This window comes from Chelon labrosus (genome assembly GCF_963514085.1).
Source record: "Chelon labrosus genome assembly, chromosome: 10".
Taxonomy (NCBI): domain Eukaryota; kingdom Metazoa; phylum Chordata; class Actinopteri; order Mugiliformes; family Mugilidae; genus Chelon; species Chelon labrosus.
Genome location: NC_140360.1, coordinates 11,226,750 through 11,251,334, shown reverse-complemented (window position 1 = coordinate 11,251,334; position 24,585 = coordinate 11,226,750). Strand labels below are relative to the sequence as shown.

General features: G+C 43.3%; 1 protein-coding gene across 1 annotated transcript; it reads left to right on the top strand.

Annotated features, from left to right (window-relative positions):
- Positions 1–3,706: 3,706 nt before the first annotated feature.
- slc6a17 (solute carrier family 6 member 17) lies at positions 3,707–16,309 on the top strand (the record flags this gene model as incomplete). Its single annotated transcript, XM_084552890.1, has 11 exons — positions 3,707–4,024; positions 8,524–8,681; positions 10,361–10,487; positions 11,435–11,616; positions 12,370–12,480; positions 13,361–13,602; positions 13,705–13,897; positions 14,588–14,780; positions 14,876–15,035; positions 15,677–15,839; positions 15,947–16,309. Exons 1-11 carry the CDS (start codon positions 3,724–3,726, stop codon positions 16,307–16,309), a joined length of 2,193 nt encoding a protein of 730 aa, XP_084409016.1. The 5' UTR covers positions 3,707–3,723.
- Between the last annotated feature and the right edge of the window lie 8,276 nt (positions 16,310–24,585).

The following is a 24,585-nucleotide window of genomic DNA, read 5'->3' as shown; positions in this document are numbered from 1 at the left end:
GATATATGGATATAAAATCATGATGGAGAGGAGGGACAGCCTTCGACTGATCACCTGACAAATGGTGATTTCTCCGCAGCAGCGACGCGCTCATTAATCCTCCGCGTTTGACGCCGTCGAGCCATGTGTGTCAATATCAGGCTCAAATATTAGAAATTCTGCGAGACTGCGGATGGTCCGCAGCCTTACACCGGCAACCTGCTGTTTGCATCTCCGCATTGCTATTATTAGGTGATTCGCTTGACCTTGACAAGGCATCGGAGGTTATATCCACGGTGAGAGTTCGTCCTCAAGCACTGGTACGTGTATGGGCCTGGGTGAAACGTGTCTGAAGGATGCCTGGACATGGCCATGCAGGTGGCTGTTTTGTTCCTGTCACAATCACATTGTTGTTCAAGTCAAATCAAAACCGGATGTAAATCAGGAGGCGTACTGTATGGAGCATATGCAGATTTTTATTTATTTATTTTACACTGGCACCATTTTCTATCAAGAACTGGCTTAAATCTGAAAACTACAGATGCGAGAGTCTGTCATGGCTGCCTGATTGACAGTGGAATAGATCCAACAACAGACCATCACCTCTAGCTTTGCCACCACACTCTGTTTTCCCCCCAAGTTGTGTCACAGCAGCTCCTCGTTATTTGCAGCATGTCCTTCGGGGGGTATCATGTCTGTCCATTTGAGATGGCGAGAGGAGAGATATAGGCAAGCACTGATGCTGCAGGGATGTGGTTTCAATTTTGCAGGAAGAGCCATTGCTTAGCAACCACACTAGATAAAAGTGGAGCGTATCTTTGTAGAGAACCTGTGCTGTTACATCATCAACACCAGACTGTCTGTGGAGAGTTACAGGAAGGCAAAGCAGGATCACACATCTGCCCCCGGGGAGGCGGCCGTGCACACCCCGTGACCCTCAACTTTAGCCACAGGGGTCTATCGCCACCACTCCTATTTCTTTTGGAAAGTTAACACATGTCTGTAGCACGTTTTCCTTTCCACTAATTTCTCCCCAACAGTCCTAATTACATGCATTTGATTCTCTTCTATACATTTGTGGTGTATCCTGAAAAAATCCCTTCTTCTCACTGTTTCTCTCAGATGGTGATTGACTACTGAGTCATAATCTGTGACCATGTCTTGCACTGTATGTGAAGTCCTGCTGTCTCTGTAATGCACCATCTGTGTCAGCACAGACTGTGAACCCATGAAAGTTGCTGGTGTACCGCTACAGCAACATTGAAAACTTTCACTGCACGTGATCAGAATGCCGGAGTGAGGATCCAGTCTGCCATTTGTTTCTGACAGGCCACCACCTTCACAACCCACATGCAGTAAACTGAGACTGTTTCCTTCTAGGTACAGCAAAAAAACATCAAGTTACCATTCATTCAGAGCTCCAACCTACAGTTTACTATCCCCGAAACTGCAGCTTAGCCAAAAAAAACTTATGTTTGCAAACATGCCGGTCGTTGCTTCACACCTCAGTGTTTGGCGATGACTCAGTATTGTGTAGTTGTGTGCTGCTGTGAGAAAGGTCACTGTAGCCCTGAGATCTGTGTCGAGCTCTCAGCCTCCGGAGCTGCTGCGTGTCGTGACTGCAGGGCTGTTGAGGAATGCGATTTGCGTGCTACTGGTCCGGCCTTTGGATGGGGTTTAGAGTCCGGCCGGCTGGCAAACGTTCTTAAGGAGTCACCGTGAATACAAGCCCGGCTCTGATTAGAGGCCTTGTCTCCAGATCAAACACCTCTGGCTTCTATTCTCTGCTCTTGAGCTGCCTAAATGGAAAGTCAGATCTCACCCATCTCACACAGCAAGACAATAAATCTGCCCTCAAAGTCCCGTTGCTGCTCTTTTGGCATTTAACCAAGGTTGTCTGCATCACTCTTTAGTTAATAACTTAATACTTTCAGGGTTTTCATGTCATTTTCAAAGACCAGTCTTGTCATCTTGATGCTTCATGCTTGCAGCTACAAATTTCCATTTTACTCTTCAATGTTACTGTATTTTACACACCACTAAAAGAAAGAACAATTTGCTGGCACGACAAAAGAGCAGAGGCGCTATTTCACTCAACAAACTCCATATATTTAAATGCTGTATATTTTAAATATCAAAGTCTGGTTCTGCTGTTATTGTCTCAAGTGGTGTCACACGAGGCATTGCGACTACAAGTTTGACAATGAGTTTGAAAAATGTGATTTCATTTATTAAATTACATTAGATTACTGTCATTGCATATAGTACATGTATATGCACAACATATCTAACCACCAGAAAAGCAAAATTAACCAAATAATAGGGAAATTAACTCAATAATAGGGAATATGTGATGTATCTTACTATTTGCTTGAGGCTAGAAGCTCAAGGCCACCTTACCCACTATCAGCATCACCCTCTTGAATCTCTAACCAAGCTGTCAGTGGCTGAGTTGCATTATGTAGGAGCCAGGCTTTGACATGGACAAATAAGCGACTAATAGGAAAGATGATATCTCTGGTTCTGGTGCAACAATTTTCTATTTGCCTATTGTTTATCTGACAATCTCATAGCACAGGATGCACAGCTAAACTGGTTTATAACAGTAAAATCCTCATTTGCGGAGGAGAATCAGAGTATCTGGGTTCAGTAGCTCTTGCTGAACAGTGATCTACGCCGGTTTCCCATCGAGGAAGGCACAACACCCAGGATTGTATAATTATAGGGGTTTTAGCACATGCCAGAGAACTTAGAGAGACCAACTTAAAATAAGCCAGTTAATTCGGGAGCACTGGGCTCTTCCATCACAGCAGAACTGGGTTGTAAAAAAAGACTTGTAGACAAGATGCTGAAGCTGTGCGATAAGAAATAACAGAGAGGCTAATAAGTGACGAAAACTGTGCTCAGAGGCTTTAGTTTTACCGCACTGCATTCTCGTGAGGCCAGTAGTCACACAGACAGACTGCTCGCTGCTGTTCATGCTACTCACATGACTGAACTTTAGTATAATGGGCTGCTGTGAAATGGATTGTAATTCAATCTGTGTATCTCACTAATGAAATGGATTACCGAAATACCTTTTGTCTCTAAAGTGCTCCTGGGTTCTAGTAAACTGCAGCTGAAGCTAAACAGTTAAAGTCACTTAAAGTCTGGCTCCTAAGTAGTTTTTATGGGCAGGGCTGGATGATTATGCTGTTTCCCTTTCTTGGCAAATTAATTTATTTAGAGAAAACACCATGTACACTCCAAGTTAATTTCCTAACTGGAAGTTAACCAAATATTTACATTTCAGAAGCTTTAACCGGAACGGATATGATTGTGATAACTGATTTAAATTATTAAATGATTTATTAATTATCAAGATACATCTTAGCTCATGTTCTTTTAGCCTTTTAAGAGCCAGACCAGTTAATGGCTCATATGGGAATAGGATACTGGCTCAATAGGAAGTTGATGAATTTACAGCAACCTGTCGGCACGGCTAAAGCCAAGGTGTCTTTGTTTTGGATCATAGAAATCCGTCTTCTTACAGAAAAGTTAGGCCTTTGTATGTAGTCTTGTACTAATATAGTTTTAGGGCAGAATGCACTGAACTCTTTTCCATCATTTCTCTTCACAGATTTAAGAAAAGCACAAGTTTCTTTCCCTGGCATCTTCCCATCTCGTACCCGGCCCAGTTCCTCAGGTTCACCTCTCCTCGCCACCTGTCAACATCTCCTCTGAAGGAGCTCCTGCATCGTGGCCATGCCAAAGAACACCAAGGTGACCCAGCGGGAGCACAGCAATGAGCCGGTCACTGAGTCGGTGGCCGACCTGCTGTCCCTGGAGCACCCCATGGACTATAAGAGCAGTCAGATGAGCATGGGTCTGAGTCCTGGCTCTACTGCTCCAGTAAAGGCCCTGTTGCCTTCCCCTGACCCAGACGCTGAGGACGGACGACCGGCATGGAACAACAAGTTGGAGTACATCCTGGCCCAGGTTGGCTTCTCTGTGGGTCTGGGTAACGTTTGGAGGTTTCCTTACCTGTGCCAGAAAAACGGTGGAGGTAGGTGGATGAATATGTCTACACGAATGTGGTTGGTAGTTTACCGTCTATTTGAACCACAGAACTCTGAAGGCTTTGTGTTAAGTGTCCTAGGTCTGGATGTCAGTTCCTAATTGGACCACCCATGATGAACATGTGTCCCTGCAGGGTGCAGAGTAGGGTTAACAACTAGAAATGCTGTCTTGGGTTAAGGCTGTGGATGTGATTTTTTTTTATTGGTTCTGTAAAATCTTCTATAAAATCACCACTCAGATGGTAGAGGTTAAGTTAATAGCACTTAATGATTTAAACAGGGATTTGTTAGCTACCCACAGTCCCATGTGGGATACCGTGTGGCAACTATTTGCTCAGATGTGATTTAATTGAAAATTTCCATCTCATGGTGGTTGGTGTAAAATTTAATGCTATATTTTTGTATCTCATAAAACCTTAATTTGAATCATATTGCAGAGAGAAATATCGCAGCAATGTCAAATAGTTTAGCACTTAGTTTTTCAGTCAGCTGATTTATTGAGATAATCTCACTGAGACCATGATGAGAGACCTGAAAGAAAAAAAATACATAAACACGATTGTTTAAAAAAGCACGAGCTGGTGATGTTTGGAAGTCTCTCAGAGGACAGGGTCATCCCAGTAGTAAATTTGCATCGCAGTGGGAAAAAGTCTTCCCCACTACAAAAAGTTTGTATCAGGACTTTTCAAAGCCAGTATCTCCTGCAATCTGACGTTGTGGTCGTTAACTCTGAACGTAACAACTGATGTTAAATATCTCATCTTAGTGGCTGCAGAATGAGAAAACAATCCAGACAGTATGGCGGATTGCATCATGTGTTTTCGGTTTGTAGTTTTATTGTTTTGAAGCATAATTTGTGTACATTAATCTGCTTCGACGTTTACATCTTTAGCTGTAATTGCAGAGTATAGAACAAATTCTAGAAAGGTTTAAAGGGGAACTACCGTTTTTTACAAGCTGGACCTATTTCTAGCATAAAATACGATCGTTTACTCACCCATATAAATTTGGTGTCATTTGGAGTCGTTCAGATGATATTTAGATCCGCGTATATCCATATGGTGGGAGTGACTGGGGCACCGCAACGCAGCCTCTAAATAACGCATTATCTGCCGCGAAACAAGTTCATTTCACCAATATTTTGTTATGATACGCTAGTTCTATTCCCTGTTACCTGAGTTACCTGTTACCATCATCCAGGGTCTGTAGATTGACCTAATAACCTCTGACCTGGATGTCATCTCTGAGCGCCACACGCACCCTCGATGGTCGGCTTGTTTACCTGTAATTTGCTACTGCTAGTTTTTTGCAACATGGCTGAATATTTTTCCAATTCTGAGGTTGTGGACAACGACTTTGTTTATGATGGACGTCCTAACCGTTTTGAGCCAGAGTATATGGATGAGGAGCTTGTTGAAAGGAGGATGCGGAGGCAGAGAGAGGAACAGCTGGCCAAAGAACAACAAACCGCTGCATGTGCGCGAATAGACAGCAGGTAACTCCGGACTCAACGGGGAATAGCACTAGCGTATCATAACAAAATATTGGTGAAATTAACGAGTTTCGCAGCAGATAATGCGTTATTTAGAGGCTGCGTATCGGTGCCCCAGTCACTCCCACTATATGGATATAAGCGGCGCTCTGCTGAATCTAGATATCTTCTGAACGACTCCAAATGACACCAAAGTTATAAGGGTGAGTAAACGATCGTATTTTATGTCAGAAATAAGGTCTGGGTTGTAAAAAACGGTAATTGCCCTTTAATAGTTTGTAGAAACCCGGTAAGTGGGCATCACAATGCTGAGTTGGGAAGTAAAAAGTATTTATTTGCAGGAGAATGTGATCTGAAACTCTTGCTTGCTTGCTTTTCATCAAGTGATCCACAGATCAACAGTTCTCGTGCTGTGAGCAGGTCTAAAGCCTGATTGCTGTGACGGAGGGACGTTGGTATCTTTCAAGAATTTAAGTGCAGACTCTGGGATTTGGTGCAGAAGAAGCTAGAGTACAAATTGTTTTTGTCTCAAGTTTCACATGACACACGCAGAAATGACATGAACCCAGTCACTTATTTCACATTTCTCAAATTAAGTTCCGTCTGCAGCTGTGAGATTAGTAATTTATCCTCACTAATGCGACGGAGCTCTCCGAGAGGGCTGATACAATGCCGTGAGATGCTCCAGTTTCAACTTTATTTGCCTTGCTTGCAGATTTCTCAAGCTTATCTCTTTGGTATTATGATTCACTGGCATTATGAAGAGATGTGAGGGTGGCAATGACTAAGATGGAGGAAGTGGAAGAGTAAATACCCATTTCCTGGGCTTTCAGACATTGTTGGTACCTAGTGTGGGAGGTGTGTGTAGAGAGGGTATTTGAAATGCGAGATAACGGCGCTGAAGAGTATTGGTACATTTTAATCAGTGTGTGTGTGTGTAATGAGTCGCAGTAATGAGTGTGCGTCCCTGCTGGATCTTTACTGGGTGGGAGGTGCTGCATTGTCTCGTCTGGGCTTGTCCAGCAGTAAGGACAAGCTGTCTCTGTCGCTTATCCATTCTCTGCCATTTTTCTCTCTCTCAGTGTTTCTAGTCAAAAATGATTAAAGACAAAGATGTAATTCTCCTGTCTTACATATATATATATGCTATATATAATACGCATATAATTAATTTGCATCACTTTGCTTGTGTCTCCTGGTGAAATCTACCTGCAGTATCTTAACATTTGTCTTCACACGACACAAGGCAAAAATATCTGGCAAGACTAATGAGACAAGACCATGACTAGAATTTTAATGTTCTTCATGAAGCCGGCAAATAGTGAAGACGTCACAGTGCTTTGTAAAATCTTTGAAAAACAGAAGCTTTATTGTATCTCTTTGTTTTCCCAGTTGTGTTAACCAATAACTTTTGAGGAGTTTTTTTGGTTGCATGCAGGTAAACAGTCCAGGTGGTGAGCAAAAGAGGCAGAAACGTCCTTTTGCCTCCTGCCAGCAAGCAAGCTAACATGCTGTGTTTGTCAAGCAAAGAGATGCTGTAGTGGTTTTACACTGAGTTTAAACACTCCATTCCTTTGTAGTCTTTTCTTTCTAGTCGGACTGTGAACCGCGCATGACCCACACATCCATAATCTGTTATCAATATATTCACTAGAAGCCATGGGACGTTGGCCATAGAGGCAGACGATTGCCATTTTATTCCCAGACTGACCCTGGGACGTTTGCCTCCTGTTTTCTGTCGTTACATTTATCGTTTGTCCACTTGTAAATTTCGGGATGAATTTATTTTTATGTAATATACGTGCAGTCTTCTCATTATTAGAAATGAAAAAGATCATCCATCATTTATAATTAAATGACTGAGCAAGTGGCTAGCAGCAGTTATTGCTTTGCATTGGACAAACTGGTGAACGCTTTTAATGTTTTTACTTTGAATAATTTAAAGTGAGAAAATCTTGTCTCCCGGTATCATTAACAGTTTTGTTTCACGAACAAAACAAAGACAAACTATTATATGATAATACTGTTCACTTTAATGTCCTGACTAATGTAAAATATATACAGTGTATGTATTATCAAAAATCTGACTATACTATCTTCTCTATCGTCCTTGGATGTTTCCATAATTTAAATGTACTCTGACTGGACAGCACCTACTGTCATAACCTACTTTAATCAAGAAATCTTGAAGGCCAGCAGAAAAAAACATCTATAAAATCATTAAGATTCATTCTCCTCTTGGAATCTATAAATTGTATGTCCCTTTGTGGTGTAATTCATTAATGGTTTGGCTGAAGTGCAACATCTGGTAAACAAAGAACAATAATATCTCCTTGCTAACACATTTAGTTTGCCTCTGTTGTGTGGCTCTGCTGCTCAGAATAAACATTCAAATTCAATAAAAAAAAAAAGGTCCCAGACACAGAAGCCACTTCTGACGATCGTCACTGTGTCCCTGTCTTTGTTTTCTTTGTCTGCTGCTACCTCTAATAGCCACTCGTGGTGTTATCAGAATTTCTGATCGAGTCAAACGTCGTTTGTTTCCAGCTTGGAAACAGGCTGTCAGTATATGAACCCCGTCCTCTCTGCCTTTGGATGGTTTTGTCACCATGGTGCCCCTTCATGTCTTGACGTCAGCAGGATTGGACGTGACTTGTTGTCTGAGAGCGCCTGCTTCTCCCGCCCTATCATCCCGTCTGTGCATAAAAAAAAGGGTCATATCTGACGAAGTGATGAATAGAAGCCAAAAATGAGAAAGGAAAGAGGAAAAGAAAGCGGAAAAGGGAAGAGAGAAAAGGGATCGGCAACAGTGGCGGAAGATAAAAAGAATAGATTCCAAAAATAGAATTTGAGAGAATGAATATAATAATGCCCTTTCCTCTGCTTCACAGGGAGCTTTCACCACACGTGGATTTCAAACATAAAGCCAGTAAGCATTCAAATAAAAGAATCCGTGCAGTAATTATTTTTCCCTCGTCTCTTTTTCTGTCTCAGGTGCGTACCTGGTGCCCTACTTTATTCTCCTCCTCCTCATCGGTATACCCCTCTTCTTCCTGGAGCTGGCCGTGGGTCAGAGGATCAGGCGTGGCAGCATCGGGGTGTGGAACTACGTTTACCCACAGCTGGGGGGCATCGGGGTTTCCAGCCTCATGGTAAGTGTGATTAGCATGGCCTCCAGCTAGCCTCCACTCACCATATGATAATTATACAGGGTTTTCATGTCGTCACTAATGTCTTAATTACTGCCTGTGCTCCCAGTCCACAGCCATGTTAGTGGCTCTGTATGCTAAATGCTAACGTCAACATGCTAAGCTGGGCTCAGTGATAACTGGTTTTAAAAGCTGAGATATTTGATCTTAAATGCTGAGTAATGGTGGCACTTGATGAAATGCAAAGGGAACGCGTTCAAGTCTATCATGACATGAGAGCATGAATTTAGATACCAAAGTACATGACAATCTACCCAGCAGGTGTCAGAAGGAGAAAAGCTATGCTGCTCTAATCATGGCAAGAGGAAAACCTTTTTGTTGTTCTCTTTATAAATGAAGGAACATGTCCCTTTCACTGGTTTATTATATTTATTATTTATGAAGTGTTATTTTTAAGTATTATTTTTTTAAATTATATACACCGATCAGCCCCAAGATTAAAACCACTGACAGGAGAAGTAAATAACTTTGACCATCGATGACAATACAATGTTCTGCTGGGATAAATAAAGGATCTATCTAATCTAATCTAATCTAATCTAATCATGTACCACCCACCTAGACCAGACCAGGCGCCCCCACTATATGGCAATTACACTCGTTGATGGCAGCAGCCATCCCCAGCAGGATGCAGCCTGACACAGGCACACACACAAAAATACGGTTTAGTAACAACTAAAAAAAACATGAAGAAGAGCACAAGGTGTTGACCTGGCCTCCAAATTCACTAGATCCCAAACTGATCAAGTATGTGGGGTGATCCTCAGAGGCCCCTCCCTTCAACCCATAGGACCCAAAGCCCCCCCCCCCCCCCCCCCCCCCCCACTAACATCATCCTGTTGCCAGACACCACAGGACACCCTCAGAAGACCCATGTCCATTCTTTGATGAGTCACAACTGTTTTGGGGGCACAAGGGAGACCTACACAATATTAGGAAGGTGGTCATAATGTTTTGCCTGTTTATATAGGCCATAGTTTTGCAGTGCAGTTATAGCAGCTTGTGAAGAAATACAATATGTTTGGGACAAAGATTTATTTTATAGGGCTGCTAGATGATGATGCAGTCGATCAGAGTTGAACATGTTATTCTGTAGATTTTACTCTATTACACTCCCTCTGTCTGCTCATATTACTTCCTGTGGTTGCTTCAAAGCAAGTGGCATGCAAAGACCAGCGCCGATCACTGTCATAATCTGTCCCCGTCATCAGCAGGAGTAGAGACCCATCATGTTCCCGTCCCATCAGCGTCACAAGCTTAAAACATAGTCAGTCAGCAGCTGAGTTGGTCAGTGAGTGTTTTCATCAATCTGTTGCAAACGAGGTGATGGTGAGGCCCGGCCCGGAGCAGTGAGGCGTGTGGCAGCTCGGATATGGCAGAGGGAGATTCAGCGGCTATAAATACCTCCTCATAGAGGATCCCAGCCTGGGCTGCTGAGAGCAAACAGCTCAATAATTCATATGCACTCTGACTTAAGCTGTGTGCTCAGTGTCTATGCCCTGACTCAAGAGGAGGCATTCAAGCCAACACGCTGCATGCTGTTTGTCTCTGTACTGTTTGTGTTAATGTATTTGTGTGACTGTTACTGCTAAGTACATCTGTTCTCTCTTATTTCTCTTCAGGTTTGCGGTTTTGTGGGCCTATATTACAATGTGATTATTGGCTGGAGCATCTTCTATTTCTTCCAGTCTTTCCAGTATCCACTGCCTTGGGCTGAATGCCCCATCCAGAGAAATGGATCCCAAGCCAGTGAGTCCACAAAGCCCACTAAACATCTGCAGAAAGTAACAGAGATGTATGGCCAAAGACAATTGTCCTCACAAATGCTTTTTTACTTAACTATAAGGCTCTTGACGCCAAGTAGAGGAAAAAAAAGAGTTCTGCAGATTCCTTCAGGACAATTTCCTATTCAGCTGACACACACAGGCACGCTACTCTGGGTGGTGCTTAAAGCTGCAGAACGTGTCTTTGCATCGAAGCAGCTTGCCCTCGCTGTGGTGCCGCATTCAAGCAGCAGTGTTTCTGCAGGCTTCTAACAGAGGAGTGCTTGTGCTGTCTCTATAGCTGAGCCTCATCCTAGAGGGCAGCTCTGTTGGCGAGGCTTGTCAGCTGGAATGACCTGGTCAACAGCGTCAGTACCTCAAATGGCTGGCAGCTGGTAGCCTGTGGTGGAGGCACATACAGGTTCTGGCAGTGTAAAGGGCATTGGCTTCCATTAGCATGAGAAGGCAGGATGTTGACTCTGCTTATGATTATAAATTCAGCGGGGTGCTGTGGAGCGTCCAATAAGATTTAGTTTAGCTGTTTGCAGAGATGGAAAGTACAGTGTGCTTGTCCTCAAATACACTGCTTATGCAAAACTATAGAATTAAACTTATTTTCACTTTAAATCATTAATCGTCAAGAATTTCCATCTGTAACTGATGAAAATAGATGATTTATGGAGTATTTGGTGGGATTAAAAATAGGAGGAATGAAGAATTGGTATAACTAATAAGTGTAAATAGCTTAATTAGCCCATACAACATTATTTACACTGCTGCAATTTAATAAATGTTAATAATTTTCTATAGTCTTTTGTTAAATGCATGTATCTGAAAGAAAGAATGAAATCAATATGTCAGATTTCCTGTAAGTAAAGCCACAGTCAGAGCCGCTTATGGCATTTCCCCTCACTTCTCCTTTTGCCGTTACAGTCGTGGTGCCAGAGTGCGAGAAGAGCTCGGCCACTACCTACTTCTGGTACCGCCAGACTCTCAACATCACCAGCTCCATCGACGACACCGGTGGCCTGAACTGGAAGATGACCCTGTCCCTGCTGGTGGCTTGGATCTTGGTCTGCATGGCTGTCATCAAGGGCATCCAGTCCTCTGGGAAGGTACGGGAAGTCCGCAGCTCCACAGCAGGGCCTGAGCCTGCAAACCCCAGAGATTAACGCTTTGCATTTCAATCAGCTCTACTCAGACCTGATATGAAGACAATAAATTATTCCCACAAAAGCTTTACATTTCTATTTTTAGTCAGTGATTCATCCTTATCAGCGAGGGTGTCATTCACTTTGCTGCTTCTTTTCAGACAAAGGTAAGGTGCTAAGCCTCTATTTTTGGATCCCATCTATATTGTGGAAGAGAGGTCCATGCAACATTAATAAGCTTAAACTGAACCAAGCTAAAACTGGTTCAGGGTGCAGATGGAAAATTCGCAGTTTGGCAACAACTGCATCAACATCCTGTAATCTCGATCCAGAGAGTGAGTCATGCACCACAACACAACATCCAGCACGCAGTCCCAATAGGAAAATACACAATCGAGAGCTGACCGCCAAGGTCTGACACAGTTTTTTAAACAATAAACTTGGTAATCCAATTATCATATTCAGAGCTGCAGCGATTCCCTGAAATGCTGCAGGAAGGATTTCTAACTTCAAGGACTCGTCTCCACATTTGGTAAGAGTTCACAGATTCAGCGGCAGGCAAACACAAAGCAGTTTCCAGACTGGTCCGTCCAGAGAGTGTGTGTGTGTAAGTGCGTATGGTTGCAGCTCCTCTTCCATGTGTGAGCCGTCAGAAAACAAGTGTCCATGGCAACGCTGTGTAATGTACTTGACTTTATCTCTCTCTCTCTCTCTTAGGTGATGTACTTCAGCTCCCTCTTCCCGTACGTGGTGCTTTTCTGTTTCCTGGTACGAGGTTTGATGCTGAAGGGAGCGGTGGACGGCATCGCTCACATGTTCACCCCTAAGGTGAGAGAAAATGAGCAGTATATCTATGACTCCCCCTCCCCCCACACACACAGACAAAAAAAATAGCGATAGGAGAAAGGAATGTGATGATAAAACACACTGTTATATCTGTTACCTCAAAAAGACATTATCGGAATAAAAATAATAGGTATTAATTTGCTGTGGTGGTCGAAAATATCTTAATCTCACCCCCTCTCACACACACACACACTGCTGCTGCTGACATGTGACAGTGCAAGTGGGTACATGAGGGCAGCTGAGTCATGAGTGGCAGATGGATCCATGTCCACTCTTTCACATCCACTCATAGGAAAATGTCATTAGTATGGACAGTGTCGTGCATTGGGTTGATGTCTCCCCCTAGTGGTGAATCTGTGTGATCACACCACCGACAGAAATGCCACCATGAAAGAGCCTCAAACAATATGCTCTAAAAAATTAGTGGTTTTGCAGTGATTCAGTTTTGACTTTAGGTTGTGAGAGCTTGGATGAATCTGAGAGTTCACCTCGTGGTTCAAGAAACTGTAGCGCTGCAGGATTAAATGACAGGATGGTGTGTGGCCGACTAACATTAAAACCCACAGAACTTTTTAACTCTCCAAAGAGACCCAAAAGGTTAAATTACAGAGAAATTATATTTAAAGTATGAAAAAAAAAAAAAAAGTGCCAACTGTGAAAGAAATGGATGCGTTCAGCTGAAATATTTCTCTCACTGCATCTTTAATCATGCGTGGAAGGCGGGTGGAATAGGATATATATGAAATATTCATGTTTTCAAGAAGATAGATGGCATTGAATGTGATAGAACCTTCATTAGTCTTTTTGTCTCATTAGTCTTTTTGTCTCTTGACATTTTTTCCCCCCCTCTTCCTGTCATCAGCTGGAGAAGATGTTGGAGCCGCAGGTGTGGAGAGAAGCGGCGACGCAGGTCTTCTTTGCCCTGGGTCTGGGTTTTGGAGGTGTAATTGCTTTTTCCAGCTACAACAAACGAGACAATAACTGCCACTTCGACGCAACCCTGGTTTCCGTCATCAACTTCGTTACCTCCATTCTGGCCACTTTAGTGGTGTTCGCCGTGCTGGGCTTCAAGGCAAACATCATGAACGAGAAGTGTGTTGTCGAGTGAGTGCGTCAGAACAGACACCGCCCTCTGGCAGCCGTTTGTACCGTCATCTTTACTCACTCACATGTTTTTCTTTTCTTCCATGTTTCTCCCAACTGCAGTAACGCGGAGAAGATCCTGGGTTACCTAAGCACAGGTGTGCTGAGCAGAGATCTCATCCCTCCTCATGTCAACTTCTCCCACCTGTCCAGCCAGGACTATGCGGAAATGTACGGTGTCATTAAGACGGTGAAGGAAGACAGCTTCGACCAGCTGGGCCTGGACGCCTGTGTCCTGGAGGACGAGCTCAATAAGGTCAATGGAAACCTCTCAGGCTGAGATGAAAATATGATTCTACATTTCTATATTTAGAAATATACAAATAAGAGTTTATGTATAAAGAAATTCAATCCATTATCTTAACATTTGTCATGATCAGTCTGTCAATCCGAGTTGTATCTGAGGCTTTTATCTCACATGGTTATGGCGCAACAGCTTGTTTAGTTTAATCTGTCTCATTGTTTGTGGCGTGAGCTGTCACGAGTCAGAGATTTAATTGCCATGCAGGTGGATGGTTTTGGCTTTGAGCAGTATAATCAACAATATATGCACTGTCATGCTCCTCCATTGTTCGGCTCGTGCATGTGTGTGTGTGTTTAAATCAAACCACTGTGTCTCTGTTAGCCTTCGTCCCAAGGCTATAACCTTCTCACTAGATAATGAGTCCAGTTTTAGGTCTTCATCTCCATTTATTTGTCCACAGCCTCCCTTTCTGTTTAGCCTTTAGTCTTGTTATTGCCTCTCAAGGTCACCTCTTCATCCAGAGGTCATAGAAAAATATTCAAGTTATTGATTTTTGCTCGAATTTTAAGTGTCATTGCCTTCATTAATAAACATAGAAATTTAAGTTAAGTGTATTAATTTCCGTGTTATTTCCTCTTTTGACCGCCGTGACCGTCTTCACCTCCTCCTCCTCCTCTCCTCCTCCTCCTCTCCGTCCCCCAGGCGGTCCAGGGCACTGGCCTGGCGTTCATTGCCTTCACAGAGGCCATGACCCACTTCCCTGCCAGTCCCTTCTGGTCCGTCATGTTCTTCTTCATGCTGATCAACCTGGGCCTGGGCAGCATGATCGGCACCATGACCGGCATCACCACTCCCATCCTGGACGCTTTCAAGATCCGCAAAGAGATCCTGTGTGGTAGGTCCTTACCTCTGGTTTTCTCCAGGTGTCCAGGTGCCCTCTTATTGAGGGGTTTCTGATTCTGACAGAGTATTTCTTCTTCTGTCCCTCAGTGGCCTGCTGTGTCATCGCCTTCCTGTTAGGCCTGCTGTTCGTGCAGCGTTCAGGGAACTACTTTGTCACCATGTTTGATGACTACTCGGCCGGTTTGCCTCTAACTGTGGTGGTGATACTTGAGAACGTTTCTGTAGCCTGGATCTACGGCACTAAGAGGTAACTTGACTGGACGTGCAGACGGACATGCGATGAGTATTCAAGACACTTGTAGTCTGAAGTGTTTGATTTGCAGTGAGAGCTGTCTTAAATTTTACCAAGACTGTAGACATTACCAGTTAAATGGAATTCAGACATTACTGATTTTAATATTTAAAGAAATGATAAAAGAGACAGCATCTCTTTGTTTGTTTGTTTCTGTCATTCTTTCTTTCTGTTTCTGTCTGGTATTCTTTCTTTCTTTCTTTCCTCCTTTCTTCCCTTCTGCCTTTCTTTGTTTTTTGTCTTGCATTTCTACTGTCATTCTTTCTTTCCTTCCTTTTGTCTTTCTTTCTTTCCTCCTGTCTTTCTTTCCTTCTGTAATTCTTTCATCCTGTCTTTCTGTCTTTCTTCCCTTCTGTCTTTCTTTGTTTCTGTCTTGCATTCCTTCTGTCATTCTTTCTTTACTTCCTTTTGTCTTTCTTTCTTTCGGTCTTTCTTCCCTTCTGTCATTCTTTCTGCCTTTCTTTCCTTCTCTTTTTTGTTTTGGTCTTGCATTCCTTCTGTCATTCTTTCTTTCTTTCCTTCCTTTTGTCTTTCTTTCTGTCTTTCGTTCTTTCTTTCTTTCTTTCATTCTGTCTTTCTTTCTTTCTTTCTCTCAGGTTTATGCAGGACCTGGAGGACATGCTTGGTTTCAGGCCGTACTCCTTCTATTACTACATGTGGAGATACGTGTCTCCTGCCATCCTGGTGGTTCTCATCATTGCCACGGTCATTGAGATGGCCGTCAGTCCTGCAGGATACAACGCCTGGGTGGAGTCTGAGGTCAGTGGCCGGTATCTCCTACAACTACCTCGTCTCTTCTCGTCCTTCCCCTCTATTCTAACCTCTTTGTCTTTGTTTTTTTTGCCATCCTCTTCTTTTGTTTGTAGGGCTCAGAAAGTTTCCATAGCTACCCTCCCTGGGCGTTAGCTATGGCCTACGCGCTCATCGTGGTAGCCATGCTGCCTTTACCCATCGTCTTCATCGTCCGCCACTTCAACTTGATCTCAGACGGCTCCAACAAGCTGTCCGTCTCCTACCGTAAAGGCATGATGAAGGACATCTCCAACCTGGAGGAACAGGACGAGCAGCGCTTCATCCTCAGCAAGAACCCCAGCGAGGCTCCCTCCCCAATGCCCGCACACCGCGCCTACCTGGGCCCCGGCGGCACCCAGGAGATGACCAACACCAACTACGGCACCAGCACCAAGACGGGCTACCAGAACATCGGCTCACCCGAGTCTGAGCTATGATCCACTGAGCTCGCAGATCCTCCCTGTCCACTAAACCCCGGCCCTGCTTGAAGAGAGGGAGACAGAGGAAGTCAAGAGGGAGAGAAAATTCACTTGAAGCATTCATCACACCTTAACCCCCAGAGCTCAATCCCTCAATTCCCCCTTTTTCTGCTCCATCGCTCCTTACCTGTGCTCCTTGCCTGTTGTGGGATCTGTCCTGCTGATTGCCTGCCAATCCCAGCTGTGATAACGGGGCCACAGGAACGTGAGCCCCACAAGATATGACGACTGTTTCCATCTGTTGTGGCATTACAGGGACAGAGATGGGAACAAAGAGATGAATGAAGTTCAGAAAGGTCGACTGTTGGCTTGGACGGAGGCCATGTTTGGTAATAAGCTCTGGCTGAGGTTAAGGTATGTGCAATGCTGTAATGCTTTACCGAATCCTTTGAGTTCACCAGTTTGTGCTTCTTCTGGTTCTGTTGGAGAGGATTGTCATGTGTGGGGATGGGATAGAAGGAGAAAAAAAAACACTCATCTTGTCCTGGTCTGTATCACAGTATGAGAGCATTTCTCATCTAGAAAACAAAATGCTTACAATGCATCAATAACAGTATGTAATAAGTGATTCTGATGGTGTGAACAGTGTTACAAGCACATTATATCTTTAAGTTTATCGTGCCTATCACGCATCAGCAATAATAACCAGTCACAGTAAGGTCCTCATGAAACTTTGGTTCTCCTTCTATCTCTGCGTTCCCACTGATGTAGAATACTGTACATATGTGTTGTGCAATAGTTTGAGATGTCACCGTAAGTCATGCATACACACCGCAATAGTGCAAAACAAGAGGCAGCTTCTCGCGTCTTCATTCCATGAGCCCACGACCACAGCCGCCTGCTACCGTTAGAGCATCTCTGAGCCTTAACAAAGGGGTGGCACTTCTCTTTTGAGCAACATTTCCCCTTCACGAGCGAGGCTCCGGAGTCGCTGCCAGCAGCACTTCACACGTCTCTGTGCCGTTCCAGTCGCAGCTGGCCTAGACAAAGCTTTTCTATTTTAATCAATCATTTTAATCAAGCGTTTCCATTTTAATGAACGCATTAGAAGGGCAACAGTGGCAGGAATAAGCAGAGCAGGCTCGTGTTTGATCGGGGGGCAGCTTCACGCTTGTCCGTCTCAGTGTAAGAGAGGCGAGACAGTCAGTATGTTGTTGCCTGCTACTGAATGAGAGCTCCCGGTGACCCTGCCCGTTAAAAATAGCGCCGCGTTACCCAGGGGAAGCCGTGGCAACGCACCATAGATACAGATCCTCTTTTGATGCGGAGGAGGAAGAGGAGAGTGGACACCTTGCTTTGTCTGCTCCACCTGCGCGGCTGTTTGTACAGCAGAACAGAGATGAGACATTTTACCGCCCCAAAAAGAACGTCTCTCTGATGTTTTTACAGCGCGTTGAATGAGAGGTTCACTGCCATGTGGATTAACCATACTTCATCCCTGAGAGGATGGTATTTAGGTTCAACATTCCTCAGATTGTGACCACTATATAGAAGACATAATTTCATAAGCACTGCAGATATCACTTTGATGTTTTTTTGTGAACTGATGTGTGAAATCTATTTTTTTTCTTATTATTTTAATGTATAATGTCGTGTGACAGCGTGCGTTTAGGGGTACAATGTGGAAATATTCTGTGATGTAAATGTTTGGAGTCAGTGGTAATACATGGTTTTCACCGCTGGGTGTCTCTGCTGGCCAGTGGAGGAGCCAGGGACACACATACACACTGTCTAGAGGCCCCTCCCTGAGACAACAGCAATACTTGAGACTGAGCAGACATAGTGTGAAGCACAGTCAGTCACATTGTTTGGTGCCTGAACAGCATCTGTGTTGTCTGTTTGCCTTACGCGTTTGTCATTTTGTTTTCTTGATTATCTAGTACGTTCTTCTCTACGTGGAGTTTGGACCAGCGTTTTCGTCTCATTCACTTGAGCACTTTAATTATGCAGAGACCCTGGAGTTGTTTTGCTTGTCAAGCACACGTCTAAAAACAGCTTTGTAGAGGGGGAGAGAGGCGTAAATGTCCACGAACGGCACAAAAAGTATCACAAGCCCAAGACTTTTAGTCTCTTATGTATGTTGTCACAGACGATTTTTGATATTTATCTTTACATATTGAAATATAAAATATTTGTAATGGTCATCATGTGGCATTTTATCATCAAATTTTATTCATACTTATTTCCTATTAACAATAAGTCCTATTTTACATAATGTAAGCGCTGAGCCACCCCAGTGTTGGTTCAGATCATATGATCACATGACTACTACTGTACATAGAGGCTGTGCTGTTGTTTTAAAAGATAATTCACCATAAAACACTTCAAATCATATATTTCTAATTGTCTGACTGTCAGTAAACGTGTTTTGTAACAGTGATACTAATGATATGGAGTAAAAAGAGAAATCTGCATTTTAAGGAAGAGAAGGACGGTAACACAACAATGAACCACTGTGATAACGCAACAGCAGCAAAAAGGTCTCCATTTTAAACATGATGGATTATAACTACTTCATTCTTTAAAATCAAGCATGCAAAGACACAGATCTTCCTTGAGAACAAGTATGATTCACCGCATGTCCACTGGTTTGAGATTCAAACGTCACACAACCTGAGATGAAAATACTCACCTGCAGATTTGGCTCAGAGTCAATAAAGCACATTTTTAGGAAGCACATACATGTGAGCACAAGGTAGTATTTATGTCACTACAATTTCCCTACGATCAACAAGCTAAAGGTCAACGAGGGCGAAGCAGGTGATGAAACATAATAGACCAAGTTCTGATTCCTGCATGCTACAAAAGATCTCTGCAGGATAAGGCTGAACACTGAAATGCACTGCCAACTCCACGAGACACTAAACCGCACCATAAGCTACGGACTGATCTGCACAATGCACAGGTTGACGTATTGGGCCCCGTATGAAGTGAGCACAATAACGCGTGGTAGCTGTAAAACACAGAGGCACGGCTGATCTTGCCTCTTGCAACTCTGCACAGCATAAAAAAATAAAATAATGATCCAAACTTGGCCAGTAAAAAGCCACTGGCATTTGGTATTGATAGACATTACTGAAAAACAATCCCAGGGTCTCTCTGTCTTGTCCGTGTGTCATCTAGAAGTGAACTCAGTTAAATTACTTGAGATAAAGAGTGAGTTTATTTAACTGTGCAAATAATCTTTATGTGACCAACCATAGATATATTTATAGTATTTAAGATGATGTATTTAATCTGTACATATTGATGTACATTCTGATGAATTCACACTGAGTATCTATAGTGAGAGTGACGAACTTGAGCTGTAAATAATAATTGTATATTTTGAGATATTTTTTGATTTTTTGTACTGTCAGTAACGTTACTTTGGTGTCTGTTGGTTTCTGGTGTTTGTGTGTGGTTGTTCTCAATAAAAAATAAATACCCGAGCGACTGTGTGTGCATGTGTGCGTGCGTGTGTGTGTGTGTAAAGTAAAAGTATATGTAGGATTTTTTGGTGTTTCAATGTGCGTGTTTTTCTCCTCTCTCAGTGTTGTGTGCTGCTGATCTAATCCCCTAGAATAAATCCTGTTGTTACAGTGGACTGGGACCACTCATGTTTAAGCAATCTCTTCTCTGTGTCTCTCACTGGAACTTCGGTGGCTTTCCAGCACAAAACTGGCAACACAATCAAGAAGAAATGTTTGACTGTAACAATGAGACAGACACTCTCAATCTGTGGTAAACTGTACAAACGTGATGGAGCGAAACAGGAAATTAAAATAACCACTTTTATCAAACCTACTATATCATGTGTCTCGTTTATTCCAATTTATATGGATGCTCCTGTGTTTTGCAAGTTCTTCTTTATACTGAATTATTATAGATTATGTTTGTAATTTATAGCTTACAGTAGCTTACAAGTTTCAGGACTGCAGAGGAACATTTTATCTTTCTGAACTGATGATCTGCAGATGGTGACACAGATTTTTGACTCAGATCCTAAGAGGAATTAAATGCAGGTTATTTGTCACCTCCAGAATGTGTAGCTATCAGTTACCTAAACCCACGATCTCCGGATTAGACCATAGACATTCACTTTCTTTCTTCTATCCTGTCATATGCCGCAAATAATCAGATCCCACAACCAGAAAATGCTTCGTCAATAAGAATGAACACGTCTCCTTTTAAATATATAATCATTTCATTTAACTCCTCCTCGTCATCTTTACAGTAAATTCTTGCCAGCGTTTAACGGAAAAGGTTTGTAACTCTCATGTGTCCATCAGCCGAGCCCTAATGATAAAGCAACATCAACGTTCAATAACCAAAGAGGCGTTGTTTATTGCCCCTAACCGAGCTGCACAGCTCCGGAGCACTCATGCGGATATGGCTTCTTTTTAACCTCTTCCCACGTCTAAATAGACTAAATTGCTTGGCTCGTGTCATGCCCTTGTGGCAGACTCTGGCTGGGAAGTGGCGCTACCCAGTGGTTTCTAACAACTTTCTGCAGAGTAACCTACCAGATCACCATTAGCTGAACCGAAGCACGTGCATCAGACCCTGGCTCTGCTTTACCAGCACTGGCACAAGATGGGTGGGTCGTCAGGGTACACTCTGGCCAGTCTATCGCAGGGCTCACACAGAGAGACAGACAACCATTCACACCTACGGCCAACTTAGAATCGCCATTTAACCTAACTAGCATGTCTTTGGAAGGTGGGTGGAAGCCGGAGTACCTGGAGAAAACCCACGCAGACACAGGGAAAACATGCAAACTCCACACAGAAAAGCCCCAGTCAGCCTGGATTCAAACTTTCTTGCTGTGAAGCATCAGTGCTAACCACCACACCACTGTGCCGCCCCGCACTTGGAGTCTTCCAGTCTAATTGTAGCTTCACTTCTGCTGAACGGTGGATTTAATAAAATGCTGCCTCACTCCCACAGGCCATCTTGAAGTCTGTGGAGTAATATTACTTTAATTGAAATTTTATTGTATGCACCTTGAGCCCCAATAAAGCGAGGACTGATGCTGCTGCCGTGTTGGTTTTGGCTGCCACACATGCTGTGTGCGTACATATCAAGCTATTTGTCTCTCAGGGCTACGTCACACATCCTTTCTTGACTCGTCCGGTTCAAGAACGTGAACCGGACCACACTCTATTTCCTGTAAACAAAACGTTTCCCACCAAAGTGTAACTTATGAGATACGCAAATAGGCTGCGGTGAGTTGATAATACTCGTGCAGAGAGTGTATGCAGAACGCACTGATGGGAATCCCACCTGCAAGTCAGATGTTTATCTACAAACAGCACACGCGGCCAAGCAGCTACTTCCCATTTTCCCACTGCCCCGCCACCTGATCCAGGAAAAGACTGTGTCGGTGGACATTTTTCACACTTCGAGCGGCATTTTTCTGGCAGACTGGGTTTGCGTGGGCAGAGAGCCATCAGTCATATTCTCACATGGCTCTTTCAGCTGCTGTCAGCCTCCACAGCAGAGGCCAGATGGTCTTGTGTGAGGTCTGTTTAAAGGGACTGGCCAAAGAGCCGCGACAGCTCATTAGTGTTTGACCAGCTAGTCGCACTGCAAACAACGCTGAGCTTTAACAGCATTGTCAGTGACGGAGGCCACACAGTCGGTGATTTCATGAAGTACAGATACATTCTTTCTTTTCTTCTATTTTTTGTCTTTAAAGGTGACGAAGCAGCAGGATGAGTATGCACAAGAAATAGAAAAGGCAGCTCAGAAATAAAATAGTGCCAATCTCCCAAAACATTCCTAAATACTTTTATCTGTTGTTAGTGATTTAATGCTCGTCTGCAAGGTTAACCCCAATAAGCACGTTTTATCGGTTCTAATTGCTTTTATTGTTTTAGCTGTCTGCTTTTCATACCTTGGAATACCTTTTTTTCTTCCTATCAACAGGTTATCTTTAAACTTGTAAATGCGATTCCATCACATTTATTTAACAGGTACAGCAGGTTTTGGGCCGAGGGAACACTGGCAGAGCACATTTAGAAATGTCTACCATCAGACTTATATGTCTATTAAAGCTCATGACGGAGAATTTTAAAAAGGAGCAGAATCGATGAAGCAGAATAACAACTGATTGTATATAAAGGTTTCCTGAAGAGCAGATTTGAAGCCCAGTGTGGTGGCTTTGGCCGCCGCCATCTTGGAAGCGCCTGACTCCGCTTGTCTCCGGGCCAACTCAAAAATAGTCAAAAACATGGAGCTTGAGCGGAGCTGAGGCAGGCGGGTGACACATAGACAGGTGGACAGCAACCCTTGAGGATACCCATATGTCACGCCCTTAATTATGCATAACTTAGCCTTGATATATATATTTAAAGTTTTGTACATTTTTTTTTCCATCTTCACTCTCACATTCACCCCCTGTCACGAGTAGCTGCAAGGAAGGGAGGACCCAAATGCAAGACACTAAAGGGAGGCAGGAACTGGCAATAAAATAACTTTAATAAAAACTCAAAAAGCACTGCAGTTGAGAGGAAGAACGGAAACAGGCAGCAAAACAGGGGTAACATCTCAGAGGACTTGACAGAGAACAAAGGGCAAGGCAGGGCTATAAGAGCACACATGGGTAGGGAGGCTAAGGAGACACAGGTGAAATGAAAACAAGGCAAGAAACACCAAGGAAGAACTTAAGAAATTAAAAACAGAAAATACTCAAAAGACCATACCATGACATCCCCCTTCATGAAAACATGCCACTTACTACAGTCCTGTATCATTATAATAGGAGTAAATGTAGCCTCAAGACGACAGGTAACTCGATTGAATCTTATTTCTTCATACTGCCACAAGTTTCCCTCAAGTTTCCCACAAGACACTTGCAATGCAATTCTCCTTTAATATGAAACTGAACTAGAGATATTGTTCCATTGCAGAACAGACATGACAAGCTAGATGGTGGTAATGCTTAACATATGCAGGATGCTGTTACAACAGTTATTCATCAAGCTTTTTCCATCCTGTTATAACATATAAGAATAATAGGTCGGTGAAGCGGTGAGGCATATGAGCAGAAGTCATAATCAGCTGGGAGACTGTTAGGACACAAAGAAACAGGTAGAGCAGGTCAAAGAGGCAGCTGTTTCCACTTCATTTGTTTTTTCCTGTTGGATGAGCCGCGAGTTGCGTACGAGGCTTCAGGCACCGCTGAGGGACATTATCTGAGCAAGGTGAAGGGAAGCAGGAAGCAATGGGATACGTTTAAGAAAACATATAAATTACTTAACCCTCGCTGCATGAAAACGAAACGAGGAAAGGGAAAATGCTGAAAAAGCAGTATTGCCTTTTACATAAGGATATATAGTGTCGGTGTGATGTGTAATAAACATCTAGCAGAGAAGGCTTCAACACAGAGCAGAGGAACATGGACAGCAGCAATTATCTCCGCGCTCAAGCCCTGCTGGACCGCGATGCACCTTGTCTTCCTGGGTCCCAATTAGACCTGGACACCCACTCACAACCAGCCATCTCTAATAACGCAGCATCACTGTGAACAGTGAAGAGGAGGACCTTTCATGTTTCACCAGCACTGGAGCTTGTGTTGTATTAAATGCGAGCCAGAAATATCTCTGGACGGACGATTTCAACAGCGGCATTGTGCTAAAGCAGGAGTGGAAGGCCCGCAAGAAAAGCTGTTGATGGACTCAGATAGAAAATGAACCCACAGTACGGGAAGAAAGGAAGTTAAAACAAAAACAAAACTGCAGAGAAACTTTTTAGCAATAATGTTCACAGGCACATACGAGTCCAATTTATCATCAAATAAAAGCTACATGTGTGTGTGTGTGTGTGTGTGTGTGTGTGTGAGGCTAAAGGGTCACAGGTAAACAGGAAGAGCTTTAAAAGAACCAGGAAGAGAGAGAGGGAGTGTAGAGGTCACAGGATCCATCAGAGCTAATGCAGTACAAACAAACACGCCCTTAGACAAACACTGCGTCTGACTGCATCAATCACTTCTTATTACGGACGTTTGGAAGCTGAGGAAATAGGACACTGGATCACGAGATACTTTTTTTTACTACTACAAGCTGTCCGTAGAATAAACAATACTCAACACTGAACTGTTACTCATTATAATAAACCCAGGGACTTCTTACTGAAGTTAGTAGTAGATTGATGCTAATAACTGCTGCCTTACTCTGGGGTCGTGTTTACCATTTTCCCAAGAAAAAACAAATGAGTGAATCCTCTCTTGAAGGGGAACTACCGTTTTTTTA